Source organism: Heptranchias perlo, chromosome 37 (genome assembly GCF_035084215.1).
Source record: "Heptranchias perlo isolate sHepPer1 chromosome 37, sHepPer1.hap1, whole genome shotgun sequence".
NCBI classification, from domain to species: domain Eukaryota; kingdom Metazoa; phylum Chordata; class Chondrichthyes; order Hexanchiformes; family Hexanchidae; genus Heptranchias; species Heptranchias perlo.
The window spans coordinates 3369015-3384463 of NC_090361.1; the positions used below are offsets into that span (position 1 = coordinate 3369015).

At 46.8% G+C, this 15449-nt stretch overlaps 1 protein-coding gene across 1 annotated transcript in view; it reads right to left on the reverse strand.

Moving 5' to 3' along the window:
* The window catches only part of man2b1 (mannosidase, alpha, class 2B, member 1), a 31764-nt gene extending 16626 nt beyond the window's left edge, over window positions 1-15138 (reverse strand). The window contains exons 1-10 of the mRNA XM_067972972.1: window positions 15012-15138; window positions 11342-11444; window positions 10633-10806; window positions 9566-9759; window positions 8515-8647; window positions 6728-6873; window positions 5521-5637; window positions 4120-4202; window positions 2962-3082; window positions 2216-2294 (exon numbers count right to left, since the gene is read on the reverse strand). Coding sequence (XP_067829073.1) covers window positions 2216-2294; window positions 2962-3082; window positions 4120-4202; window positions 5521-5637; window positions 6728-6873; window positions 8515-8647; window positions 9566-9759; window positions 10633-10806; window positions 11342-11444; window positions 15012-15116 — 1255 coding nt within the window. The 5' untranslated portion in view covers window positions 15117-15138. The remainder of the gene's footprint in view (window positions 1-2215; window positions 2295-2961; window positions 3083-4119; window positions 4203-5520; window positions 5638-6727; window positions 6874-8514; window positions 8648-9565; window positions 9760-10632; window positions 10807-11341; window positions 11445-15011) is intronic.
* Window positions 15139-15449: the final 311 nt, after the last annotated feature.

Here is a 15449-nt window from a genome sequence, read left to right on the forward strand (position 1 = left end):
TCCCTCTCCTTCTCAGTAAGAGATGACAAGGGATTAGGAAGCTGTACATTAAATACGACCATCAGTTCTGTAATTTTTCCCACCTTCCTGGAGGAAAATGCTCACCAAACTACACAGCTGAGCTCAGGTGTTGACTGTGGGAGATCTGTGGGCAGGGATCTTTGTCCCCTTGTTACATGGTGCAGTGTGCTGGGACATTATCGCGAGCCCTTCTTGGGGTTTTCTTTAGGTCAGTGTCCTCCCGTTCCCCCCTGACGACACTGACTTGTGAGGGATGCAGGCCCAGGAGGGTTGATCGCCCTCCAGTACCTTGCTGAAGTGACCATTTTCTACGTCCGAGCCCGGACAGTAGGCTACTCCACCTCGTGAGGAATCACGGACGAGCCGGATCCAGTCCGCGCCCGACCTCCACGACCCCATGTTTCAACGTAACCGTGTCCGATTTTCCCTCCCCAGCCCAGGGACGCTGCAGCCAATGTGTATCTGGTGTCAATTCCAGTCATCATCCATTATGGCTTGTTGCCAGGAATTGAGTAGATGGCAGGGAGCAGTGAGAAAGTTATGGTAGGAGCCAAAATGCAAATCCACAAATATTAGAGATCTGAAATAACAGAAAATGCTGGAAGTGCATAGCAGGTCAATCCGACTCTGAAAAGGAGGAGATTGGTTAATGTTTCACTTGGGATCTTTCGTCATGTTTCCTCTCCTGTGACTTTCCCCCACCCTCCCCCAGTAGAAAGTGTGCACATGTGGAAGTCGGGTGAGAACAGGATTAGGTTTGACTAGAACGTCTCTTGTGGAGAACCTGATGATACACAATGTCAAGGTTCACACGTGAATAATTGCTACTTGGACAAGGTACCATTGGGCACCTGCAGCCTACGAACCCCACCACAGAAAAGAAATGTCTTCAAAAGGACCTTGGCCGATTTCCCCTCCCGAACCCACCAAAACGGCGACATGAGGAAACACGCAGCGAATTGTAATGATCTGGAATGCGCTGCCTGAAAGGGAGGTGGGAGCAGATTCAATAATAACTTTCAAAAGGGATAAATATTTGAAGGGGAAAAATTTACAGGGCTATGGGGGAAGAGCAGGGGAGTGAGACTAACTGGATCGCTCTGTCAAAGAGCCGGCACAGGCACGATGGGCCGAATGGCCTCCTCCTGTGCTGTACCTAATATATGATATGGCTCCCCCGCCGAGATCGCTCAGCTCAGGCGGGCGATTGAGCCTGAGGCCTCCTAGTCTCCGCGGCTCAGTTACAAGCTGACCTGTCCAACCGAGCCAGCTGAGCAGAATGACCTGGTTATTATTACAGAGGAACCTCCACCAACCAGAACAGTGGGACCCTCTCCCAGTGGAGAGTAGAAACTGGTGGTTCACCAGAGGTCCCTACATTTTGGGTTTATACATTCGGCGCTGCAATAAAATGAAAAGATAGAAAGATTTGCAGCAATGAGATAAATGACCAGGTAATCAGTATTTTAGTGATGTCGGTTAAGGGATAAATATTGGCCTAGGAGACCGGGGAGAACTCCCCCTGCTCTTCTTCGAAAGAGTGCCATGGGATCTTTTACATCCACCCGAGAAGGCAGGCAGGGCCTCAGTTTAACGTTTCACCCGAAGGACGGCACCTCTGACAGTGCGGCACTCCCTCAGTACTACACTGGGAGGGTCAGCCTAGATTTTGTGCTCAAGTCTCTGGAAAGGGACTTGAACCCACGACCTTCTGACTCAGAGGTGAGAGTGCTGCCCGCTCCGCTCCTGGGCGCAGGAATGAAGAGAAGCTGATGGCCGGCGCGGACACGATGGGCCGAAGGGCCTCTATCCGTGCTGTATGACTCTATGACTCTAAGCACAATACAAATAGCAAGACACCTTCTGTAGTTTTATGCAGCAGGAAAAGAAGCAGTGTAACGAGCCGCCATCTTGTACAGGGCTCAGCAATGTGGAAAACTGGAGTGCAGATAATGGAGGCTCCACCTTCATCAATAGTCAGGGGTTTCAGGTGGGAGGGTCTCCCGAGCCAGCGCTCTGGACCTCTCCACACAGTGTGCCTGAGATTGGGAACTCAGTGGGATGGAGGCTTGTGGCTACAATCTCTGGCCAGCAGGGCCACACAGTGCTGCCCCTCTTAGCTGGCCGACCACTGTAACGTCACAAGTTTCCTGAGATGCAGATGGCGATGTGTAAATCTTGGACTGGGACTCACTCAGTACAGAGCTGTCTCCGACTCCGTAAGGGCCGCTGTGAGACTCCAAACCCGCCAGGACTTCCAACTGATTGCAGACCTACAAAGAAAACAGATATTGGAGATAACAGCTTACTGACTAATGAATGAAAGCCTCTCAATTCTCAATCACCTGGCCCAATGTTGCACGGAGATCTCCGTCCTCACTTCCATTTATTGCAGAATCTGGGGCATTAGTCACATGCTGGGGGTTTCAGGTGGGAGGGGCTGAGCTCCCCCTGTACCTATTTAATGGGAGGATTGTGGCTCAAACACATTGCAGAACTTGCACAATGCCCTGTATCCCCATGCGCCCCATTCCTGTATCACACAAACGAGTCCAATCACTGCGCCACATTGTAAATCGCCCCCATAGCTGCATGCCCCCCCCCTTTCACCCCACTGCAACCCACACTGTTGCCTACGTGCCCCAACACATCACCCCCCTGCTATGCCATCCCCTAACACACCTCCAGCTCATTCCTTAATCCCAATTCGTTTTTCTTTATTTTTAAGAAACGGAAAGTAACTTTTCTTCCCCCCCCTGTGTTTCTGCCAATTGCAGCAGTTCGAAATCAAACGATAGACCTACAAACAAAAGAGAAAGAGAGAGAGAAAGAGAGAGAGATAGAGAGATAAAGAGATAAGAGATGATAAGAGATGATAAGAGATAAGAGATGATAAGAGATAAAGATGGAGATGGAGATAGAGAGATAAACCCTGCTCACCTGTAGGAAATTGTTGCTCAGCCTCTCGTATCGTTTCAAAGCAGGGCGGCTGGTGAAGTAACCTGTCCAGAACTGATGGGGACCATCCGCATACGGGAAGAAATCATCAGTCTTCACTGGCCTGCGAGGAATTTTTAAACCAGAGGGTTAAAGCTGCAGTTTTACTGCTATTTTCACATTAGCATGAAGCGCTTTCTGGAACACCCAGAAAATGGTGGTGGGTGGGTGGGTGAAGTGGTCATAGCTTGGACTGGTGACATACTTTTAATAATATTTTTATTTAATTATTTTTATTAATTTATATAAAACTAGCAGATCCCCTATGGCATTGCTCATATTCAGTGAGGAATGGGCTATTTTATAATAGGAGTGTTATCAACGAAGCGTGACAGTGAAAGTGTGACAGGAAGTAAACGTGACACTTATAGGAAGTGCGTGCTATAACGCACGACCTTTAATATGCGATTGATACATTTTGTGTGCTGTGCTGTATTTGGTGTCAAGCCTGGTTTACAGGGTGCTCAGGGGCTCAACTGAACCTTCTGGGCACCTTATAAAAATATTTTGGGATCCAGTATATTAGTAATTTGAGACATGATGTGTGGTGAGTGTAACAGGCTCGGGAGGAACAGGTGACTTTGGACCGAAGGTTCCCAAAGCTCTCCACCACTGGGGGTTTTCCTCACCTCATGTCTGGGTCTGTTGGAGACTCATTGATAGAGATTGATTGCTCTGATTAATCAATAACTCCATTATCATTGTATCATGGGACTACCAGGATGGTAGAAGGTGAACTAGATGGACCTTGGGCTTGCAATTCCTATAAGAATTTGATAGGGTAGACAGAGAGAAGATGTTTCCACATGTGGGGGAGACCAAAACTAGGAGTCATAAATATAAAATAGTCACTAATAAATCCAATAAAGTATTAAGAAATTTCTTTACCCAGAGAGTGGTGAGAATGTGGAACTCGCTACCACAAGGAGTGGTTGAGGTGAATAGCGTAGATGCATCTTTTTTGGTCTATCAATTCCTATGTTTTTATCAACTGGAGCAGAGCTGCTACTGCCTGTGAGACTGTGCCCCAGTACCCCAGTTAGAGTCAACACTTTCAGCATATGGGAGGAAAGGAAAGCAGAAAACCAGCTTGAGACTTACCAGTTTAGGTTTGCCTTGTTTAACTCATACAGATAGCAGGATGGAGTGGAGTAGAGCACATTGACATCACTGCCAGCACTTTGCTGATTGTAAATAAACAAGAGGTATAAATTAACATTCATCCTCCAATATACAATGCCACTTCTCACAAACTGAGCCCATTCAGTGCTCCCCCCCGATTCCCCAGAGGGGCAGGACTGGGTACGGACACGCAGGCCTGACAATTACGTTTCAAAACTGCAAAGAAGCTTCAGCAATTTAAGGGAGACACAAATTGACGGGATATTTAAATATGTGATTCACAATCCCAATCTGGGCTACACCACCGGGTAACGTGCACAGCAGTCAGGTAAAGGAAGACAGATGTGCATTTCTATAGCGCCTTTCAAGACCTCTCTCAAAGCGCTTTACAGCCAACAAAGCACTTTTTTGAAGTGTAGTCACTGTTGTAATGTAGGAAACGCGGCAGCCAATTTGCGCACAGCAAGATCCCACAAACAGCAATGTAATAATGACCAGGCAATCTGTTTTTAGGTGTTGGTTGAGGGATAAATGTTGGGCAGAACAAAGAGGAGGTGTGAAGTAGGGTCAGTGATGAGTCCAGCATCCAATAAACCACCGATATTCCGGTCCGATGCCATGGGAATGACCCAGGGTGCAGTACCGATATTCAGTCACTGGATGTCAGTGGCACATTTAGTAAATACCACGTCACAGTACAACTACAGAGTACACTGAAGACATCCAGGGGCCTATGGCCTAATGGGCAAAGGCACCAGCTGGTGTAATACTAAGACATACTGACCAGAAATAGCCAGGTTTACTTCCTGGTCTGTGCTTTGTTAGCTTAGCTCAGCCAGGGCTGGGGCACTTTATTTGGAGTTCAGTGCTCCTGGGCTGTGGGAGGGGGAAGGATCAGCCAGGGGTCCCAGTCCTGATCGTTATCTGCAAAGTGTACGTCCACGTGCATGTATCAGGCTTCGCTTTTTGATTCATTCCATGGTGGAATAGCCTACCAGAACTACTGCCTCGGCCCATGGATGAAGAGAGGTCCTTTGGGTGGGTCTGTGTTATAAGCTTCCCAGCGTGTCTCAGGGGTGGAGAAAAGGGACAGAATTGGGAAAAAAACAGCAGTGGACCAAAGTTTGCTGAATTAGACTCCTCGAGTCTCACGCAGGACTCCTGAAAATCAAGAAGGGAATGCAAAAGGATTCCCTGCTTCAGGACTGAATGGTCAGTCCCTAAACCCTGCTTTAGCACCTCCTCGAAAATAGCACAGGTAGGATCCCAAAAAGGAGGTTAGAGAGCTGGGGAACGGTGCAGGGCCCAAGGAGATTGTAAGTGAGGATAAAGAAAATACAATCAATAAAAAGATGAGAATATTGCAGAAACATTACTTACTGCAGCATTCACGTGTGCGATGAGCTTGTCGAGGTTCTTGTACCACATGTTTGCATTTTGAAACTGGAAGTCCGATCCCATGGTCATGATGATGTGGTTGGTTCGGTAATGCTTCGCCTTAAGGTCGGAGACACACTCTCTGTTACACACTCACTGACAGTGGCATTTGCACAGTGTCTGTTCGTCTCAAAATGCTCCAACACACTTGAGAAACTTAGATCGGCTGCCTGTCCCTTTAACACCTCCTAGTGGGTGAACTATTATGTAGACAGATGTGACAGACGTTCTGCACCAGTAATAAACCACAAACAGCTGTCAGGCCAGTTAATGGGACTTTGATTTGATTGGGGTGCACATCAAGGTGCTGAATCTGTTGGTGTGGCTGTGTATAACAGGACAATGCTGCACCTTTCGAGATCAGGTGCTGTTTGCAATGGTGGGGCCGGAGAGAGGGGGGAGCTGGACTGCTGCATTAGGGATCTTTCCTGCCCTGTTTTGAGATGGTGTCGGGTTGGGCTGTTGGTGAGCTAGGAGTTTTAAAAAAAAGCTCGAGTGCATTTGGGCATTAAAGAGTTCCTGATCTCATTGTCCCCAACAGAGGAGGGGCTGAGAGGAGGCCAGAACTTCCCCAGTGTATGATGTTATTCTCCTCCCCAGGCATTGTGCAAAGTCACGCGCACGCGCACACGCACACGCACGGGTAAGGGGAAGGCAGGGGTGGGGAGATGGTACCTGAGACTCACTGCACTTGGCTCCTGATGGGAGCTGTGTTGAGTGGACAGACCGGGAGTGAAGGTTACAGCACCTCCCACTGGGCAGGGAGTAAATAGAAAAATCAGTGGGCAGTGTTCTCCGGGGCAGTCTCTGGTGACACTGGCTGCAGACTAGGAGCAGGAGTTGTGCCCACTCTCTCGACTGAGTCCATCCTCTCCTGAACCCACAAGCTGACTTTCCAGCAGGGATCACTAGATAGGGATCAGGAGCAGGACCCCTGGCTGACGTTTCATCTCTCTAACGCACAGCATTGATGCTAACGTCGCACCCAATTCTGTCCTGGATGAAATCACTGGACTCAGGACAGCACAGGTATCACCCCTGGACCTTCTTGTGTGCAGGGCCTAATATTACAGTCAGTGGCTCCAACTACCCACTGAACAGTCAGGAAACGTCATGTCCAACACTAGCGAGTAAAGAAACAGACACTCACCTGATTGTGCGCAATTTTTATGAAATATGAAACAATTTGGTCCACGTTATACTCATCCAGCTCTTTATCATCTTTGATGGGCTCATCTGAACAAAGCACGTCCCAACACAGCATTCTGGGAGGGTTATATCCATTGGGAAGAACACCTGGAGAACATGTAAAAACCATTAATGTAACACACAGGATGATTGTTCTGACTGAATAAGCTAATTGGTAATCATGTAGAAGGGTCAGTCAGTCAGTATTAATGAACAGTAGCTTTCAGTCCAATCATGTCACCACATGTGGCAGAATTAATTCGAAGCACTTACTCCTTTTGTTATTGTGTATCCATAATAAAGGCTTTAAGGAGCTTTCTCATATTATTCCTCTCCTCCCTGTCATTTTCCTTTATTTACTCTGCTTCTATCTTAAAACCAACCAATATCCAACTCTCATTTCCACTGCTTTTATCTGCACTCCCTGCAATCTTCTTCCTTCCTATCCTTTGCTCATTCCTCAAGCTGCAACTACAGTACTTACTGTCATCGGGTCTGTCTTGCCCGGGTTGGCAGGCTGTTACTAGGGGGTGCCACAGGGATCAGTGCTGGGGTCTCAGCTATTTACAATCTATATTAACAACTTAGATGAAGGGACCGAGCGTAATGTATCCAAGTTTGCTGACAATACAAAGCTAGGTGGGAAAGTAAGCTGTGAAGAGGACACAAAGAGTCTGCAAATGGATATAGATGGGTTAAGTGAGTGGGCAAGAAGGTGGCAGATGGAGTGTAATGTGGGGAAATGTGAGGTTATTCACTTTGGTAGGAAGAATAGAAAAACAGAATATTTTTTAAAATGTTGAGAAACTATTAAATGATGGTGTTCAAAGGGATTTGGGTGTCCTTGTACACGAAACAAAAAGTTAGTATGCAGGTACAGCAAGCAATTAGGAAGGCAAATGATATGTTGGCCTTTATTGCAAAGGGGTTGGTGTACAAGAGTAAGGACATCTTGCTGCAATTGTACAGGGCTTTGGTGAGACCTCACCTGGAGTACTGTGTACAGTTTTGGTCTCCTTACCTAAGGAAGGATAAACTTGCCTTAGAGGCGGTGCAACAAAGGTTCACTAGATTGATTCCTGGGATGAGAGGGTTGTCCTATGAGGAGAGATTGAGTAGAATGGGCCTATACCCTCTGGAATTTAGAAGAATGAGAGGTGATCCCATTGAAATGAGAGTTGGATATTGGTTGGTTTTAAGATAGAAGCAGAGTAAATAAAGGAAAATGACAGGGAGGAGAGGAATAATATGAGAAAACTCCTTAAAGAGCTTGACAGGATAGATGCAGAGAGGTTGTTTCCCCTGGCTGGAGAGTCTAGAACTAGGGGACAGTCTCAGGATAAGGGGTTGGACATTTAGGACTGAGATGAGGAGGAATTTCTTCACTCAAAGGGTTGTGAATATTTGGAATTCTCTACCCCGGAGGGCTGTGGATGCTCAGTCATTGAGTATATTCAAGACTGAGATCGATAGATTTTTGGACACTAAGGGAATCAAGGGATATGGGGATCGGGCAGGAAAGTGGAGTTGAAGTTGAAGGTCAGCCATGATCTGATTGAATGGCGGAGCAGGCTCGAGGGGCCGTATTGCCTACTCCTGCTCCTATTTCTTATGTTCTTAAGTTATCATACTTGCCCACTACTGGAGAAATAGTTGCAAGAAACCATTTTCAATGCAGCAATTTTTACAAAATGGTGGTTTTGGTGGCTAAAGAGGAAAAATGAATACACAGAAAACATCTTTAACAACCTGTGAACAGGTCAGCGCTGGGTTTCGGCAGATTTGCACTGGCTCTCCACACTAGTTCCATTTCCCTGAGTCTTTCTCGGTTTCTCTTGTCCTGATAATCAAGGCGGCCAAAGAAAAAACCATCGAATCCCATCTACAGAGAAAACAATGAAGGGGGTTCACCTCGCAACAAGTAACATTACTACCGGTTATTTACAGGTCTCTGCCAGGAGGCTTAACTCGACATTCACTAGGTGGTGCACCAAGGGCTAGTGAGGCTAACTAGCTATTCACTAGGAAGTGCACCAAGGGTTAGTGCTGCTAACCAGGTGTTCACTAGGAGGTGCACCAAGGGTTAGTGCTGCTAACCAGGTGTGCACTAAGGAGCTCTCATTTTTCTTCTCTCCTTTTTAGCAAATGCCTGGCTTCTCTAATTCCCCATGGAGTGAATTCCCAATCCCAGCAGCAAAGTTCGGATTAGGAACTCACTGCCTGAGCTGGTACCAACCCTCAGACTGTACACTAACTGCCTCTGTAGGAGCAGGATGTCTGCACCGTGCACTCTTAGATGCTGAGAGGTTGTTTCCCCTGGCTGGAGAATCTAGAACTAGGGGTCATAGTCTCATGATAAGGGGTCGGACATGAGATGAGGAAAAATTTCTTCACTCAGAGGGTTGGAATTCTCTACCCCAGAGGGCTGGGGATGCTGAGTCGTTGAGTATATTCAAGACTGAGATCGATAGATTTTTGGACACTGTGGGATCAGGCAGGATAGTGGAGTTGAGGTAGCTCAGCCATGATCTGATTGAATGGCGGAGCAGGCTCGAGGGGCCGTATGGTCTACTCCTGCTCCTATTTCTTATGTTCTCTGCAGAGCCACTTAGTGGCCAGAATTTGCAACTACATTGTGACCGTTGACATGCAAAATTGAATGGGAAATGTTGACATAGCAATTTACATCATTGGAATCGAGAACAAAAATGGTAACAACAGGAAACATGAGGTTCTTGGACATGGAGTGGCATTTTTAACTATACAGGTAGCTGATTAATAAACTGAGCGGTATTCCTACCTGAGCAAAGAGGGAGGCCTGCTCCCTGGAGTGTCCGAACGGGTCGATGTGCCAGGCCACACGAGGCCGTCCACACTCTCCAAATGTGTCATTCAGAAATTGGAAGCCGAGGGTCATTTGATCGATGATGGAGCTGTAATGGGTGGTTGCCTCGTCATTCATGCACCAGCCTCCGTTAATAAACTCCAGCCTGCCTGCAGAAGCAAGACCGAGTACACTTAGAACTAGGACAATCCAACCAAACTACCGGTTTAAAAGTAAAGAAGAGGGAGCCCCCCCTCTCCCCTCTGGTTCAGTTGATGCAGGGAGCATTTAATAAAACCACACTGACTTGAAGGGCCCAGGTTCAACTTCTAGCCTGTGCTCAGTTTATCTCAGCTGGATGGCAACTGGGTTGCTGGCCGTGGCTCAGTGGGTAGCACTCTCACCTCGGAGTCAGAAGGTTGTGGATTCAAGTCCCACTCCAGCAATGAGCACAAAATCCAGTACCGCACCGACCCGGACCCCGATACGCCGCACCGTACCGACCCGGACCCCGATACGCCGCACTGTACCGACCCGGACCCCGATACGCCGCACCGTACCGACCCGGACCCCGATACGCCGCACCGTACCGACCCGGACCCCGATACGCCGCACCGTACCCCGATACGCCGTACTAACTCATCCGCACCCCGATATACGTACTAACCGACCCGGACCCAATTGCAACATACTTTAATTTCACAGAATACAGGGAAATATACTGGGGTGGGATTTTTCTATGGTCACTACATGGTCGTGACATTGTAAACATCACAGAAAGTTTCCTGACTCGCTTTCCAGTGAAAACGGAATCCCATCCTTTTTGAAGTGTTGACAATATTGCTAGAAATAATGGGCACAAGAAACCTTCTGGCTAAACTTAGGCCATTAACACACAGCGACCAAAGGAAATCTTCTACATACAGTCCACAATACGGATTTGTGACTGATGCCTCCTTTTACACACAACAGGATCTCTGTGCTTCTTGCAATCTCCTGGAGTCTTTATTTCAGTGAGAGTATTTTAAATATGGGCGCATTACCTTCATTGACCAGCTGCTTCACCACCTTCTTCATCTCGTTGGTCTGCTGGTTCCACCAGCAATAGAAGAAGGCAATCTCCACATAGATGAATCGCCTGGCCGGGTCTGCCTGCAGTTGGGGGATCACAGAGTCCAAGATGTACTGCACCCCGGCCCGCTGGATCTCAGTCTTGGCTGAAAGGCGGAAACACACCATAGTTTTCTGAACGAGGGCTCTGAAATACCTTCGCGGCCACCACACGCGTCTCGAGTGACCAAACACACACACTGCCATTCAGCCCCTCGATCCCGTTCCGCCGTTCAATGAGAACATGGCCGTTCTGCACCTCAACTCCATCTACCCGCCTTTGCTTCATTGATGCCCTCACCTAACAAAAAAATCTATGGGTTTTGAAAGCCCCAACTGACCCAGCATTTGTGAGGGGAGAGAGTTCCAGATTTCCGCTACCATTTGTGTGAAAAAGTGCTTCCCGATTTCATTCCTCAAAGGCCTAACTCTAAGTTTAAGGCTGAGGAATATTGGCCAGGACACCAAGAGAACCCCCTGTTTTCCTCCAATATTGCCATGGAATTTTTTAGCATCCACATGAACCATAAACACCTGATCTGAAGGAGAGCACCTCTGACAATGCAGAACCCCCTCAGTACTGCACTGCAGGTCCTGGCACAGAGATACCGCCAAGTACTTAAAGAACTTAAGTATATTTACCTCCATAATAATACTGATCCACTGTCTTAAGCCACCCCACGTCATCGTGAGTGTGGGGCACCAGGTGAACATTCAGCTTCCCAGGGTCGGTAGCAGGACAGGCCTTGAGGGGAAAGAAAGTAAAATTACATTAATACTTAACCGAAAAAATAACGTTTTACCGATCGAGAATCCCGGGCGAGTTTTCTTGTCCGACAGGTACTGGTTCCAAAGGACTGTAGTCCGTCGCTCTCATTTGGAAACCCTCTCCTTGGTTCAATGCGAAAACACGAGTTATTGTAGTTTGTCTTTCTCGGTGGTCTGAGGCTGGTGTAAGTGGGTTTTCTGCCACTGACAGCTCCCCTACATTATTTCAGGGTACTGGGGTTGTAATGTCATGTTACTATGCTGGACCCTCAAAAGTGTCAGGAGGATATCGACACCAATCGCAGACCAGCCATTTCGTAGGGGGGAATTACCTGAGATTTCTTAAAATCGTTCTGGGCTCAGTCACATTTATTGAACGGACACTGGCGGAAAAGCTCCCGGTACAGGGGCATTGGACGGCTGTGAAGAATTACTTAGAGACTCTACCAGTATTTACAAAAAGTTACACATTTCATTGAATTACAGAGATTCCCCAGCACAGAAGCAGGCCATTTGGCCCAAATGCTGGCACTGGATTTGACTTGGGACAAGGGGCCCATGTACTGATACTCCCAGGGATGGAACAAAGTTATGCACTTCATTCCTGCCTCTCTGTTCAGAGGCCAACTCCCGTCAACAAGGGCATGGGCTGAGCTATTCTGTTCTTCCCCCATCGCTCCTGAAGTGCCTCCTAGTGGGATAAGGCTCTCTGGGCACCATGTGTTCCAATAACTCACTCAAGTGGCCACTCTTGATGTGAGAACCCAGACACTTGTGTCAGATGTTATTCACCACCATTTCCGACACGTGCACTTCCCGGAAAGAGCTCATTAGATAGCGAATGGGAGCCTGAGCCCTGAACACTAATCTTATTGCTCGCACCTCTGCCCTGTGCCAGGTACAATATCTATCCACTGAGTCATCAGGGCAACACTTTGTAACTAGGAACCCAAGTCAGACATTCGGTAGGAACAGTCTGATACTGAATGTCTCAATGGCAAGGACACCAATCCCTCACTCAATCTAATGAATGTAAGGAATCTTACAACACCAGGTTATAGTCCAACAAATTTATTTTAAAATCACTAGCTTTCGGAGATTATCCCCTTCGAAGGGGATAATCTCCGAAAGCTTGTGATTTTAAAATAAATTTGTTGGACTATAACCTGGTGTTGTAAGATTCCTTACATTTGTCTACCCCAGTCCATCACCGGCATCTCCACATCAATATAATGAAGGCCAGACAAGTAGCAGGCGTAGGGCTCCTGTTACTGGAGAGGCTCTTATGCAACCAGCTGACCTGACCTCTCCAACAGGCTGCCCAACAACCTTGGGCATTGAAACTAACGGCAAATCTACTTCACAATATTTAAAAGAGGAAGCCAAGAATTCTTTTTATAGAAATCACTTCCCTTCAAACGGAGAATTTGCATTTCTATAGCGCCTTTCACAACCTCAGGGTGTCCCAATGCGCTTTACAGCTAACAAAGTACTTTTTTTTTTGAAGTGTACTCGCTGTTGTAATGTAGGAAATGCGGCAGCCAATTTGCACACAGCAAGATCCCACAAACAGCAAAGTGATAATGACAAGTCACCTCCCTATGTTGAGACACAAAGGATGAGCCTGTGACTCAATGCACCAATTGTGCAACAGTCCAACTGTACCCTCAAGGAGCTGATTCAGTCACACCCACAAATGACCAAACAGCACGAGTAAACCATACATTTGCAGCCCCATTATCATCTTCTAATGCACTAAAGCTGCTGCACATCAGACGGACAACAAAAAAGGTATTAAAAATCTTATGATTTAGTACTTATTTTGAAATTCAACTGTCTCATTGTTTTCAGGACTAATTACATTAGTCAAGAATTCTCTTCACAAAAGATCCATTGAAACAGCTGTGCTTGAAGGGGCTCTATCACAGTGGAGTGTTATCAGACAAGGTTTTACAACTGTGTTTGTAAAACTGGGAGTGCAAAAGGATTGCTTGAATGTGTAAATATTGTGAAAAAAACAAGATAAGTTTGAAACGTTGGCTAATTGGCCTCATCTATCCAAAATAGGTCATTTTCACAACACTTCTTTCAAAGGTCACCTGAACAGGACTTCATTATTTATTTATTTCTGTGTCAGCCTCAACTCAGTGGGTAACACTCTTGCCTCTGAGTCAGAAAATTGTGGGTTTCAAATCCCACTCAAGAGAGCATAAAATCTAAGCATTCAACTCCTGTTATGGACCTCGAGCCCACAGCCTTATTTGTGCTACTAAGTGAAGCAAGCTGACACTTATAGAAAGGATCATGGAAAGGTTACAGAAGGAGGCCGTTTGGGCCACTGAGTCTGTGCCAGCTCTATGCAAGAGCAATCCAGCTAGTCCCACTCCCATAGCCCTGCATTCAAGTACTTATCCAGTTCCCTTTTGAAAGCCATGATTGAATCCGCCTCCACCACCCCCTCGGGCAGTGCATGCCAGATCCTAACCACTCTGAGCAAAAAAGTTTTTCCTCATGTCACCTTTGGTTCTTTTGCCAATCACCTTAAATCAATGCCTTCTAGTTCTTAACCCTTCCGCCAATGGGAACAGTTTCTCTTATCTATTCTGACTAGACCCTTCATGATTTAAAATACCTCTATCAAATCTCCTCGCACCCTTCTCTGTTCTAAAAGGAGCTGATACCAAGCTCTTCATTCATGAAGTTGGTACTTTCCCATTTTAGAAGCAGTACAGTCATAAAGTTCCTGAATACCATCATTTCTGTAAATAAGCAAACCTCTTAAGGTTCAATTATTCAGTGTTAAAATATGATCTATTTTGATGCATCTTACTCAGAAAAGGAAACACAATTCTACTTAAATGTGTTTGTGGTTCATCTCACTCTAAACTTCCTAACCAACAGCAACATTTATTTTGACAAAAGAAACCACTGTCTGTGAAATTAGAAAATGGCCGTAGGAACAATCCAGAATGACAACTCACACAAGAATGCAATCTTAGCTTATGAAAAAAAAATTATCCCTTACTGGTACATTGCTTTAGAACTTCCGTATAAAAAAAAACACTTTGAAAGCCACGTTTCAGAATTTTACTAGAAATCAGAAAGAGTTGCTAAAAAAACATTTTTAAATGGGGGAAAATGCATAGCAGACCTGCCAGCATCTGAAAAGATACAAGTTAAAGTCACTTTTACACAGATGTTGCTTTAATTCAGACTCCAGAAGACCGGAGTCTAGGACCCTGCCACTTAATCACCGAGGCGAATTTAGTAACAAATGCAGTGACCCAGCTCCCATGCACCGTGCTTCGAATTGGTGCGTGTATGTAAAAGCAGCTTCACAGTGCAGGTAAAGAGCCTGTGTCAGAAATGCTCCTCTCATCCTCTCTCTCTGTAGTTGTGCATTCCCAACATTTGCTGCCGTTATCTCAGATCTCTCTCCCAACTTATGCTCCGTTCCCGTTGTTGCCCATCAGACCAGTTCCCAGTAAACCGGTCCCAACTTCAGGGGAAAACGCACTGACTCCCCTCGTTTTCCGCCACTCACCTGGTAACCGCATCTCCCGGCCGGCTTCCCGTCACTATCTGCCCCACAACCGACAACGAAGAGGCAGAGAGAGAGGAGCCGGAGCGCACCGTCCAGCACAGCCATCGCCGCGGGTCATGTGACAACCGCCACGTGATCTTCAAAAACGATACACTAGGATCACATGACTCGGAGCAGCCGCCAGTACCGGTGACCCCCCCCTGGGAGAGGGAGGCTGGTATTTTCAGACCGACACTTGCAAGTTTAGAGCCGCATTTAAGAGGAAATCATTGCTTCGGCCTGACATCACAATGAGCTAAAAAGGTCACAAAGCTGTTCCACTAAAGTCACTATTTTCCTGCCCATCCCACGTTACACAGAATTTACGGCCCAGGAACAGGCCTTTCGCCCAACTAGCCTGTGCTGGTGTTTATGCTCTATAGCAGCCTCCTCCCATCC